Source organism: Python bivittatus, unplaced genomic scaffold (genome assembly GCF_059951505.1).
Source record: "Python bivittatus isolate LINGU-HERP-01145 unplaced genomic scaffold, Pbiv_v1 ctg000440_np1212, whole genome shotgun sequence".
In the NCBI taxonomy this organism is placed as follows: domain Eukaryota; kingdom Metazoa; phylum Chordata; class Lepidosauria; order Squamata; family Pythonidae; genus Python; species Python bivittatus.
The window spans coordinates 1,919,261-1,932,514 of record NW_028277063.1 but is presented as its reverse complement, the minus strand read 5'-3'; the positions used below and the strand labels follow the sequence as shown (position 1 = coordinate 1,932,514).

The 13,254-nt window shown below is 42.5% G+C and overlaps 1 protein-coding gene across 1 annotated transcript in view; it reads right to left on the bottom strand.

The window, feature by feature from the left end:
* LOC103062306 (ras-related protein Rab-35-like) overlaps positions 1-13,254 on the bottom strand; it is a 14,630-nt gene extending 1,376 nt beyond the window's left edge. The window contains exons 1-5 of the mRNA XM_007432220.4: positions 11,813-13,254; positions 4,004-4,054; positions 2,742-2,865; positions 2,084-2,208; positions 139-263 (exon numbers count right to left, since the gene is read on the bottom strand). Coding sequence (XP_007432282.1) covers positions 139-263; positions 2,084-2,208; positions 2,742-2,865; positions 4,004-4,054; positions 11,813-11,867 — 480 coding nt within the window. The 5' untranslated portion in view covers positions 11,868-13,254. The remainder of the gene's footprint in view (positions 1-138; positions 264-2,083; positions 2,209-2,741; positions 2,866-4,003; positions 4,055-11,812) is intronic.

Below are 13,254 nucleotides of genomic sequence, written 5' to 3'. Positions count from 1 at the left end.
ATACAAGGGGAAAGGAACTGAACAAACCTCTCGTGGCCAGATTCCTTCAGCCCGAAGCCCCAACCATCCCCTCTTGAAGCACTGAAGGCTTCTGTGTCACTTCCCACCTCTGCCCTCATAACCACCTCTGCCGAATACCTCTTCAACGTTGAGGTTCTCCTTAGCACTGGTCTCAAAAAGCCGCACTCCCATCTGATCACTGAACCGCCGGGCGTCAAGGGTCTCTACTTGCTTCCGTGACAGGTCCTCACATTTGTTACCCACTGGTGGTTTGAGGGGATAGGGGAGGAGAATTAGAGCAATGAAAGCAATCCATATCCCTCAATATTATGGGATAAATTCTGCATGAATAGCAGATATTCAGGCACGCTGTATCTTCATTCTGAACCTATCACATCTTATGTCCAGTTAGACTGTCTGGGGACCACAGCCCTGTCTCTAATCTTGACCAGTTCAACCTGGTTCCTTTTAATGACTGCAGTGATTTTTTTTTTTTTTTTGGTGAAAAGATTTAGGCTCGAAGACATTATAGTTCAGTGGCACAGCATATGTTGCCCAAGTAAATGCCCCAATTTTGATGTCTCTTGTTTTAAAAGGAACAGGTAGCAGATAATATCAAATTGCACATTCTCTGTCTTACACTGTGGAGAAAAGACTCTGAAGAGGATAATTCTATGAATTAATCACATATGACATAAGAATGACTCATTAGGAAATGTGCCTTCTCACTCAGAGTGGATGTGGTAACAAGCCATTAATAGTTTGGTTAAATTATTTTGGTTTTGTTCACCAGAGAACAAAGCAGTAAACAAAGCAAGATTTAACCCCAGCTCAGTTCTCTCATTTCTTGCAGGAGACAAAGCCAAAGTTCCATATTTACTTGGCCTACTGATCAACAACAGATGACCAATTAATTCTTCATCTCATGGGTGAAGCAAGTTGCTCACTGAAAACTAGCTTTAACTTTGTTTAGGTCAATTTTCTATGAGCAGTATGTTCATCTTCATTATGTTGAGTTTTTAGGGAAACGGTGAGATAAAAATGTAATAAATCCATATCATTTTTCTTTTCCAGGAATCCAAAATATTGTGTTTATTTCTATGCCAATGTCTCTACTGAATTTTGATTCCCCCCCCCCCATAAACTGCTGAGAGATTTTAGTAGTTGGCAGTGTATCAAGTTAGATAAAGAAGGAATTGTCCTGCAATCAATCAGCCACAATGCTTTTTTGTCATACGCTATCCCTCATCTCAAAGTGAAGGGCACATGACAAATGTTCTCTTGGTTAGCTTTGGCCAAGCCTCATTATCTAGTAGATCTCTATATCCAGCAGATATTTTCCATCCTCAAAGACCCACCATCAACCTGCAAAGTATCTTAGGTATTCTTCCTATTTCTACAAATGATAGGAGGGCCCTACAGCAGCTCTTCTAACCAACATGGTTGGTGGTTGAGAACTACGGGAGTTGTAGTTCCAACATATCTGGAACATTCCACACTGAGGAAGAAAGTACCATGGCATGCTAGAATACTTTCCCCCAACCAAAGGCTTGTTCAAGTGGCCAAAATCAGCACTTAGTAATCTGAAGCGCATGGAAGATGGAACCATGATATGACCTGTTCTGCAACCATAGCAACTCTGAAATAATTTCCTCAAATGCAGCGCTACTATTGCAATAAATAAATAAAGACTCTATCAGGTTTCTGTAGCCAACCTTCAATAAGATAGCTCTGGAGTTATGTTTGTCCCTAGAGCAACCAAGAAGAATTAAGCGACTGTAAACATGCAAACAGACATGTGAACAGGCTGAAACCTCATTGCATCTGACGATCCTTTTCTAGGTTGGATATTGCTGAGACAGCAACAACACCTCACCCACATGAGAAACAAGCAGGACACACAAAGCATACACAACTGTACTTCCTCCTTTTCTGGTATGAATGAAAACTACTGATAAAATCTTTTGCATTTCTATTCGTACGATCAGGTTCCAATGTAACGTGACAGAATCATGAAGACTCACAGCTTTGGCCACTGAACTGAAAGACGAGAGGAAGACAGGTTTGTAACAAAGTCACTCACCCAAAATCTTGCATACATTGTCACAGTTTTGCCCAATCTCATGCAGCCAACGTTTGACATTAACAAAGGACTCCGCGTTCGTCACATCGTAAACAATGATGACACCATGAGTATTGCGATAATACCTGCACCCAAAGAAAATGAAACAACTACTTGCTTTGAACTGAGAAAATCCGATAATTCCATATCTTTCTCTTCCCTTCAGTGACAGGGTTCTGAAGTACCTCTGTAGCCCCCTCAAAGTTATATTTTAGTTTAGTGATCAGCACTGACGTGTCCATGAAACCCCAAGAGGGAGGGCTCCAATGCTCGATAAAAATCAAATAAAAAAATCAAAATGGCTAGAATCCCACAAGATTGTCAAAGTATTTTATGTATGTATGTTTTTTTTTCTCATTCTGGGTCTGAAACCTTGTGACTTTTTAGGGAAGGGCATTCACACAAGTTTTCGAACTTTTATTTATTTTGGTGTCTGCACCATCCTGCAAAATTGTAAATGGTGACTATAATGTCAAAAGGCTGCTAACTGCTATTCTAGCTGATTAATACCTAGGCTCTCTCCCTGGCCATTTCACAGGACTCTCATCAATTTAACCCCATTCTTCATTCTACAGTATTCAGGCACCGCCACTCCCGCCAGCTCCTGTCCTAGGCTTACGTGGAGGTAATAGTCCTGAACCGTTCCTGTCCAGCTGTATCCCAGATCTGCAGCTTCACTCTTTCTCCATTTATCACTAATGTCCGGATTTTGAAATCTACCCCAATTGTTGTGATATAGCTACCTGGAGAGACACAGGGAAGAGAGAGGAAAGAATTAGAACAAATAAATCAGAAAACAGTAAAAATGCCTTTTACTGAGCAAACTCAGAAAAGTTAAACCTAAGTTTTAGGATGCATTATTGCAAAGCAGTAATGAGATCAAATATTGGTATTGTTAAGAAAAAAAATAGGTAGTCAAGATTGTTAATGGTCAAAAGTTACATTGTGACACTTGAAAGACTACATTCCACTGATTAACTGAATGGGGGAAAAAATGAGATGTAATACTATTAGAATCTGAAGGACTTTGGGTCCAACTTCAGCTACGGATGCAACCTCATTTGTAACAAGGAAAACTGCAGCAATTTTGCTCAGAATGGATGCTATGAGAATCAGTGCAGCCTGTAGCTTTGGCAGATTTTGCACGGCCATTTAATCAACGGTTTGGCTAACCGGCAAATTACGATCTCACTTTGCACACAGAAAGCAAGCCAGATAAAATGGAGAGAAATAACTCAACCGAGGGAGGAGGGAGGGGCAAAAGAGAAGGAATTCGTTCTGAAAAGAATTCATGTTGCAACACTTTGAAAAGACATACAATCTTAAACCATCAAGGATTCAATTACAGCATTGCCAGCAGGGCAAACGCAATCAGGATATCTACACATTTAATTAGAGCAGATAGGGCAATTTGCTTCTTTGATAGCAAAACTGAATAAAGGAACATTGGGTAAATTAAACCCCAAATCCACAATTGGGCAATATCATTATTACAACCAATTAAAATGCCACAAAGGAGGTATGAGCTTCCACATTCTTCTGAATTAACCTCAGGAAAATCTCTGGAAAACTCACAAGCTCATTTGTGGAATTTCTGTTACTCCTAATTGCCCAATTGGGGACTGTGATTTTTGCATCTCGTGGACCAATGCAGCCATCCTGTTTTTTGGCATCTGGGCATTAAGGTATTCTTCTCTAGTGGGCCCATGACAATTTTGCAACTGCTTTTAAAAATGAGATGTTAAAGTCAAGAATCCACATTATCCAAAGATGCTTGGCCTGAACTGCACTGGAATCAAGTTGCAGCATTTTTGGTGCATGGCAGGAGTCAGGGCTCCCAACCAATCCAATGACCATCAATACAGGAGGGCAGTTCCTTACCTGAGAAGGTATTATCTGCAAAGCGGAGCAGAAGGCTACTTTTGCCAACCCCTGGACAGGAAACAAAAGGGAACAATCACACAAACTCAAAATAAAGGTTTAGTCCTTCCCATCATTTCTTAACTACTTCTGATGCAACAGAGGTTCCTCAGCAAAGCTTACAAGCTTCCCACCCAAAGCAAACAACCTCGGAGTATTGACTCAAAAAGGGCCACTCCTGTCCAAATCTATTGTGTCCTACTGCAAGGAGGAGGGGGGGGGCGGAAACCACAGACTGGAAGAGAAGCTGGCACAGCGTTACAGGGAAACATCGGAGATTGTGGATTATCTCCCACACCGTTGATGTAAACTGAGGGCAGTGGTGAGAACACAGGATATATAGAATTAAACTGGAGCAGCGTTGTGCTGAACAGTCAAGAAATTTTGCTTCTAAATAGGAAGTTGAAAGGTTATGAGCAGGAAGGAGAACGAAGGCACACCTCGATACCCTGGCTTAAAGCAATCAAGACACCTAAAAGGGTGGGACCACAGATGTCACAGGACAGAAATCCTCTCTGGCAACTCCTGTTGACATAACCCTGGAAACCAGGTTCTCTTATCCAGTCTCTTCTCCCTTCCTTCCCCATGGCTTCTTGAACAGACCCCTTCCTGTGAAGGTTGTGAGTACTGTCGACAACTCCATCTCCATTCTCTACAGCTGCAGTGGGAGATAAGCCAAGACTGAGTTTCCGCAGCAGCTAGACCAAGCTTTATTGGCTGAATGCTAGGCAGTCTCTCTCTTTCTCTCCCACACATGTATACACACTGACGGAAATCTGTTTTTCTTCCCAGATTTCACAAATCAGCTAGGCCCCATCATGTGCCAGTTGATTTCCTTCAGTTCCTGCAGGAGCCTCTTGGCTTTCCACGTCATTGCAACATGATGTTCAACTGAACTGCCATTTTAGCACACTCCTACTATATATATTATCCTAAGCTATGGTTTGTTGGCTAACTAGAATTGGCTGACCGCACACCACACATGAAGGCAAAAATCAGCTTGCAGACCACAACAGTTGAGTTCTTAAAGCATGCTAAACCAAACCAAACTCAACATATTATAGCTTAGGCACTGTGTGAATCACATATTCACTGAGCTATGTAGGACCTGGCTACTTATTACACAGAATTCCATTCAGGGAATGTACATCCTTTTTCATTAAAAAACAAAACACCAACTTTTGAGGACTCTCTCCACATCTGAGTGTGCCAGCTCTTTAATTATTCTGTCTTAAGATGGTTTGGGCTTTTTACACAATGCAGTTAACGTGCAATCCATTTTATGAAGTAACTCAAGATGCAGATAAGTTCCTACAAGTACAGGTTCTAAACTTCAGCACCGAAAATGGCAACAGATGGAGGGGAGAACACTGGAAGAGAATATGTCTAGAACACTTTGAGCTATTCAAACCGATGAAGACTGTGTGCGAAATCTAATCTTCCTCCTAACACCGAATTTAGCATGAGTGCCAGTAGGACTGTAGCCAAAATATTGCCACTGAGCCACAAGGAGGAAATAACAAGCAGACTCAAGGGAAACCAAATGTTTGTAGAAGAACAAACTTTTAGGAGAAGAAAGGAGGTGAAGGAGCAACACCCCCCTCCCAAATGGCCTAATGAAGACAGAGTAAGCTGAAAGGCCATGGAATGTAAAGAATTTGCTAGAGGGATATGGAAAACAAGAGGAGAAAGAAGGCAAGGAATGGAGTCTCCAGAACAAGGGCAAGGCTGCCTGGTTGGAAAGTTGACTAAAAGGTCCACGCTGCAACACTGGGAATGGTTTACTTTCAGAAGGACTCTCCAGATAAAATGAGAGGGGATCAGAGCAGCTGTTCTCTATCTACCCCCATCTCTGTTATCTCCTTTACATGCTAATTTTTCTAGAGATTTGGTGGAGGAAAAGCTGGGAAACAATAAATAGAGGAAAACAACTTGCAGCTGTATGACCCTCTTCTAGCCCTCTCTGCTCCTCTCCAAGGGAGCCTTCAGAAGAATCATTAACGCATAACAGGAAAGGAATCTATGGAGTTCATACGCCACAATGTGAGTTAGCTGCATGCACATACGTGCAGCTTCTCTCTTTGCATGAGTACATAACATAACCAGATGCAGAAAAGCTTCATGGAGTGCTTAAAACTAAGATTCTGGTTAAACACACCCAAGGAAACCAGGATTTATAAAAAACAAGCCTTCATTTCAACTAGCTTAGAAGGTCTTAGTTTGTTTGAGCACTCTTAGCCACAAAGCTGTGTTAAGGTGGTGTACCAAACTCTCCCTTTAGGCCTCATCTATTAGGACATCGTATCTACTAGAAAGAAAAAAAATGGAAGTAAATGGGCCATCTAGATTTGCATGGTTTATTACACCTAGGATTCCTGGCTTCTTATGCATGAATGCAATCACTGGATTGCTTCTCATATAACATATAGCCTTGCCTCACCAGAGATGAAAGGAGATATCCTAAGAGAGTTTTCCCCAATGAGGGTGCCCTCCAGATGCTTGGATTTCAACTCCTAGATCAATGTTTCTCAATCTCAGCCACTGTAAGATGTGTGGACTTCAACTTCCAGAATTCCCCAGCCAGCAATGTCCTAGCTTCTCAGCAATGGTGTTGTTCATTGGTGGATTCTGGGAGATGGTCCATTCATGTGGAGTAAGACCAGGTTGAAAAGTCTGTCCTAAGTGGCTGGCCACCATAATGGAGGAAGATACCAGTTAAAAAGATTTCTACAAGTATCTTTCCCCCATGGGGGATAAAAATGTTTCTTAAAATTTAGTGGTCACAGACAATTCTGAGCCAGAGAATTTAGTGAGTATTCTTTTCCTGCACAGTCTAGATCACTGATGCGTGGGACCTCTGGTCCTCAACACTGTCATTTCATGGGCACTTCCAAGGCTTATCAGTTACTTGTCTCTCTTCTGCCTGGCCAAAGCAGATCTTCTGTGGCTTATTTTCACTAAGGTTTTGGGGAATCCTTAGTGGGTACAAGAGAGCTAGAGGTCCCAACCATGTCAATGCCAGAGTGGACTTTTTCATATCCTTTTTTCTGAGTCTGTTTTAATTTGAATTCCAAAGGGGGAGGGGGGAGTCACCATTCCCTATCCCAGCAATCACATGAGCTGGGCAGTCAGTAATACTGGAATCATACACTCATACAGTTGGAAAGTATTAAGCCCTCTCCTCCAAAGGGGAATTCACATTAAAGCAATCCAAACAGACTGCTCTCCAGTCTTTCATCCAAAGATAGGAACCTCAGCCCTCCCTTGATAATTGGTTCCACTGTCAAAAACCTCTGCCACCACTAGGAAATTCTTCCTAACATAGAACAGTCCCACCTTCTTAGCGGTGCTCTCACATTGCCACTCGTTCTTCTGTTCTTGGGGCTCACGGGAGTCATCTCCCTTAATTTATCTTTGAGCTTTTCTACCCCGAGCTTCCTGATTGCCCCTTTCTGTAACTGCTCTAGTTTCTCCGAATCTTTCTTAAAATGTGGGGCTCAGAATGGAACATAATACTCAAGGTGATGTCTGATCAGTGCAGAATACAAGGGAGCGAATACTTCCCATGATCTGGGGGCGATGCTTCTATTGATGCAGCCTATAACTGCATTTGCTTTTCTTCTTTTTTTCTTTTTTTTTTGCAGCCCTATCTCTCTGCTGACTCATACACAGTTTGCAATCAAGAACTGTTTCAAAATCTCTTCCACAAATACTTTTATCAATCCGGTATCTCCCATCCTATAACTGTGCATTTGATTTCGGTTTCCTAAGTTAAGAATTTTGCATTTGTCACTACTAGATGGTTTCCAGCTGATCTACTTATCAAGGTATTTTGAATGCTATGATTGTTTTCCAGACTATTAGCTGTCCTCCTCCTATTTTTCATCTGCAGATTTGACAAGCATTTCTTCTACCTCTTCACCCAAATAATTAATCAAAGCTGGATGCAGATGAAACCCAGGATCAAGCCTTGCTGGCATCCCATTCCTGACTTCACTCTAGTTTTAACAAGCAATCTTGGAGTTGTTTTCAAGCAAGCTGTAGATCCACCTAAGAGAGATCCCTTCCAGCCCATATTTATAGTTCTGTTAAAATATTTGCCCTCTTTCGGATTGTCTAAAGGGCCTTCGCATGCAACAGACCAATTTTCCACACTGATTAGTACAATGGCATCATTATGCAAACAATGTAAATGGATGCAAATGACCCAATTTGCATTCTTTCCATAATGATATGATTATGTGAATTGCCACATGAATAGCAGACCCTCTTCATCCGCCAATAAATACATTTTAATAAGGTTTTACTGTTTCTGCCCCCAAATACTTCTTAGTCCACAAGTTAGTCCCTCTGATCTATCCTAACTTTGACTGTCCCTTTCATACTAAGGACCATGAGAACACGTGACAGGCACTTAAATCCTAAAATCCTCTATAAATCAGACAAGCCTTGGAGCAACCTGATCCAAAGAGATCCCAGGACACTCTACCAAACATTCTGGGATCCTCCATTACTAAGGTGTGATTGCCAGCTATCAACAGCCTTTTGCACCAACTTTTTACCTTGCCATTCTTACAATCTATCCATCAATCATTTCATCAACTTCTCTCTCTTCTGCAAGCAGCATCTACTTCAAACTGATGGGATCTTCATTTGCATTTCTACTGTATCATGAGTCAATTTCTTCAGCTTGTTCTTGCTATAAAACAGTAGTACATTTATTTTGGACTGTAAGAAAACACTGGAAGGATGAGTTAATGCTGTTGAACTACTGAGATTCCAGGTTTCAGATACAGTATATATTCTCACAGATATATATATCAGAGATACACCAGCCAGGGGAATTCTGGGAGTTGGAAGTCCACACAGCTTAAAGTTGCCAAGGTTGTGAAACATTGATATAGAGCATTCCCCCAGTCTACTGTGGAAATTATCCAGTCAAATAATGAAGCTGAGATTAGATTGGCAGGACTTGTTCTTGACATGCCGTACTGACATCTAGTAAACCCTGTAATACCAATAAAAGTGAATATGTGTAGCTCAGGGTTGAACTGTGGAGTCCTTGGGGTTCTCTGAGCTTGGTTGTTTTCTTGTAAACGTTTCGTTACCATTCTAGCACTGAAGATGTTACCTAGCCAGGTAACAAAAAGTTTGCAAGAAAACAACCAAGGAGAACCCCAAGGACTCCACAAGCCCTGTAATGTCTCCTCCAGAATACAGTACTGTATATCCAAGAGCTAATGCTAAAAAGACTGGCCTAGATTAGCCCAATTTCTCCTATTCTATCCTTTTGAAAATAAAATTTGTTCTGGTCCCTGCAGATTGCAGCCATTCACACATCATGTAAAGGCAACTGTTTGCTTTATCATGGTTTATTAAATAAACCACAATTGGCTGGGTTCCCACATCATACTATGCCATATACCAAGGCTTACAAGGCAAACTGACTGGGTTCATACAACATGCTACCCTAAACCCAGATTTGCAAGTGATCTGGGGAACTAAATTATGGCTTTTCTTTATCTTCATGGAGCAAGTAATTACCCAGTTGGAGCAAACACTGGTTCTTGGATACCGAAACATGCATGAATACACACCAAGTACTGCTTCTACCAGTTCTACTCTGATCCATTTCAAAATCAGCTTTATCAAGAGCAGAAAGCAAATCGAGAAAGCCATAAAGACTTTCAAAGGTCCTAAAGTGAGAAGATAAGCAACATGAGTTGCAAAGGGCCCGAAGAGAAAGTGAAGAGCTGAACTCATCATCACTCTGGGCTTTCTGACAAAGAGAGAAGCAAGACCATGGGGAGGTTGCACCACTCCTTTTTCAAGAAGAATACAATGACAAACGGAAGAGCAGCCCAGTCCTGCCATAGGATTAGACTGCTGCACGAAGAAACGTTCAGTTTGGAACAGCCCAGTGACTATTCAGAAGAAAGGTCTCCTCCATCCTCATAAGAGTACCAGAAATGGAAGATCAACCCAGCCTCAACTGGATAAGTCTGCTCCAACCAGTCTCCCCTTCCACTTCTTGGCCTTGCAGTGTGTCCACTGGAAGATACAGCCCCCACCTCATCCTCATTCCTTCACAAGCAGTTATGTGACTGCAGGGGTTTGTGGCAGACAACATGTGGTGCCTACAAAGAGCAATACCATCTATATGAATCATTCATCCTAAACTGCAGAATTCTACATTCATGTTAACATCTCAGATTTCACAGCAGGTGCACCACCCAGATCCCCAGCTCTCTCTGCTGGCAGCCACATCTTCAGCAGGAAGCCAAGCTTTTATGCTATGGCTCAAAATGCAGCTTGGAAGATGAAAGATGGGACTTTACCACTGAAGGGGTTCAATGGAATGGTTTTGCACCAGGATACCCAATCTGGTGCTTTCCAGATGTTTTGGATCATAAATCCATCACTGGATTTGGCCAAGATGGCTGAGGTTGGTGAGGGACAAAGTCTAAGATTTCTGGAAGGCACCAGGTTACCTGCCTGATTTGCAACGTTCTTAAAGAACTGAAAGGTCTATGTAAAGAAAATAACAGTGCAGTCCTGTACATGATTAAAGATTCATCTCTTCGAGCAAGTTCATTTAAGAGCTACAGGACTACAGCATGATGTGAAACATATAGCCAATGAGAAAGTGCTGCTTTAAATCAGGTGGAAATTTAAGAGTCCATCTTGTTTAATCTTAATTTTCCACCCCACTTCTCCACTATATTTTTATTTTGCTATTATTTTTTTAATGTATTGCAATGTTATTGTTAAATGTTAATAATGCATCAATAGCTTTTATTTTTATGTTTGTATTCTGCTTTGAGATAACTAGCCAGGAAATGACATAGAAATATATTAAATAAATGCATGAAGCATTATTATAAACATTTTGAGGAATCAAAATCAGCCATCATCAGTTCCAGATGTGCTGGAACTACAACTCCCAGAATTCAAAGCCTATGAATACAACTCCCAGAATTCATGGCTATGTGGTCCCAGCATGCCTGGAGGTCATCCATTTGGAGAAGGTAGCTCAACAATCCTCAGACAATAAAATAAGGGAACTTACCAAGATTGCTCCCCCATCTCTAAAACTAAATGAGAATATTCCAGGGTTGAAAAAACTAGATCCCAAAGGATGCTGGGAATTCTACAAATTTAACACAATTGAGACCTGCAGAAAACCACTGATGTGAGGTGTCACTGAAACAAAATTCAGTTGTTAATAAATTGAGTGGAGCTTTCTGTACGTCAGTGTGGTCTACAGAGAATTAGAGAGTTCCTGAAAAGTAGTGAGGACAAGAAGAGGGGCAGAACTAAAGAGAAAAGATAAGGGGGCTGTTGGTCCAATGACTTCCTTCCAGAGTTGTGGAGCTTTATTTTGCCCAGGAGTATTTGCAAGAATGAAGGTGAGGCAGAGAGGTGGAGAAGTACAAAAGAATGAGAATAAGGGATAGGTAAAAATGGGGGGAGGAATGTGTTCAACCCATCCCAAGTGCTCACAATGAACTGGAAGAAGGGGACGTATGATTGACATAAAAGACTAGGGGAGGAGAAAAATTGGAAGGAACCAGGATAAGCGTTCAAAATGAGGATGGCAAATGAGTAACAGATGCATGTGGCATGAAAAGTGAGTGGGAAGATCTGAAAATATCCAAAAAAAAAGACAGCAAAATGGTTGAAATCATTGGGGGGGGGGGGAAGGACCAGCAATACAGAAGAACATATAAGACTGAAGATGGGGTGAGGATGACAAACAAACGTTCTTACCCGAATCTCCGATGATAAGCAATTTAAACAAGTGGTCATAATCCTTGGCAGCCATTCACGTGCTGGGGCAGCTCCCGTCACTGCAGTGTCTATCACTTTGTTCCTCTCCGGAGGGATTTTCCTCGACTCCCACACTATCCAGTGGGAAATCTGTTTGGCCTCACAGCCCCATCGCGGCTCGCTGAGACCGAAGGGCCTCCAAAGACTGCCAGCAATTTCCAAGGACAGGAACTGAATCAATCCGGGAGGATTCACCGTCTTTCCCTCCAAAGAGTTCTCATAAGGAACATGGAAATGTTTGTGCCTTGCGCTCAGCCTCAACGGGGAAGATGCCAAACTTTTTCTTCCAAACTTTTTCCTTCCTTAGAGTCAAATGACAGAGGAACACAGCCCAGTCTGTGTGTCCAAAAGGAGTTTCTTCTTCTGCCAAGGAACCGTAGGATGTGTGTTGGTTGTTCTGGAGCTATGTCCTCCAGTCCCAGAATCACGGTTTAGTAGGATCTTGGCTTCACTTGTAATGGGAAGGGAAGCAGACAGAAATGGTAAAATGTTTCTGAGCAAAAGCGGGGATTTCTCCCAAATTCAGACCTGGGTTACCAAAAAGTGGTACAGTGTAGAAAATATTGTGGAGCGTAACAGAACAAAAAGAAAAGGGAGGGAAGGGGAGAAACGTGTTTTCTTCTTCTTCTTCTTCTTCTTCTTCTTCAGTCTTTTAATTCCAGCATTCGAAACAGAGCAAGATTCAACTCCCTTAAACAAGGGAGTCTGACTGTTTAAAAAAAAAAAAGGAAAGCAGTACAAAAAGTGTCGCTTTTTTTTTTTTTTAAGTGTATCCACAAGAGAAGGAAAAAAAGGGAGGGAGGCAAGAATTTAGGACTCCATTCCAAAAGTCGGCCTGGCTCCAAAAATAAATGTACAGTATCAAAAGGAGCGTAACATCAGAGAAGAACACTTGCCATACTGAAGTAGATTATCGGATCGGCTTAAAAAGAGAAACAGGAAAAAAGGGAAAGAAAAAACAGCCGGGGTTGGAGGGAAGGAGGTGAGGGAGTTCCCTCGAGGGTTTGTTTGGCCAAGAGGAAGGATCGCAAAGTTGCCCTAAGTGACCGGCCGTCTCTCTCCTTCCAAGAAACGAGGCCAAGGGAGGAAGGCGAAAGGGAGGAGGGCGGAAAGACACAGCCGGCTGCGGGAATCAATGAAGGAGAAAAGGAGAGCGGGGCGGGAGGCGGCCTGCAGGAGGCATCGCGACGGGAACGGCGGAGCGCAACGCCGAATCAGCTGCCAGCCTAGGCGGGTCTCCCGCGGGGCTGCCTTCCGTCCTCGCTCCCCGCCGGACGCGGGTCTGGGATCAGATGACCGGCAGAGCTGCGCAGCCCGCGGCTTCCTGCCTCTCCCTCCGACGGCCGCGGCTTCCCCGCTGGAAGGCGAAAGTCGCTTTCGAA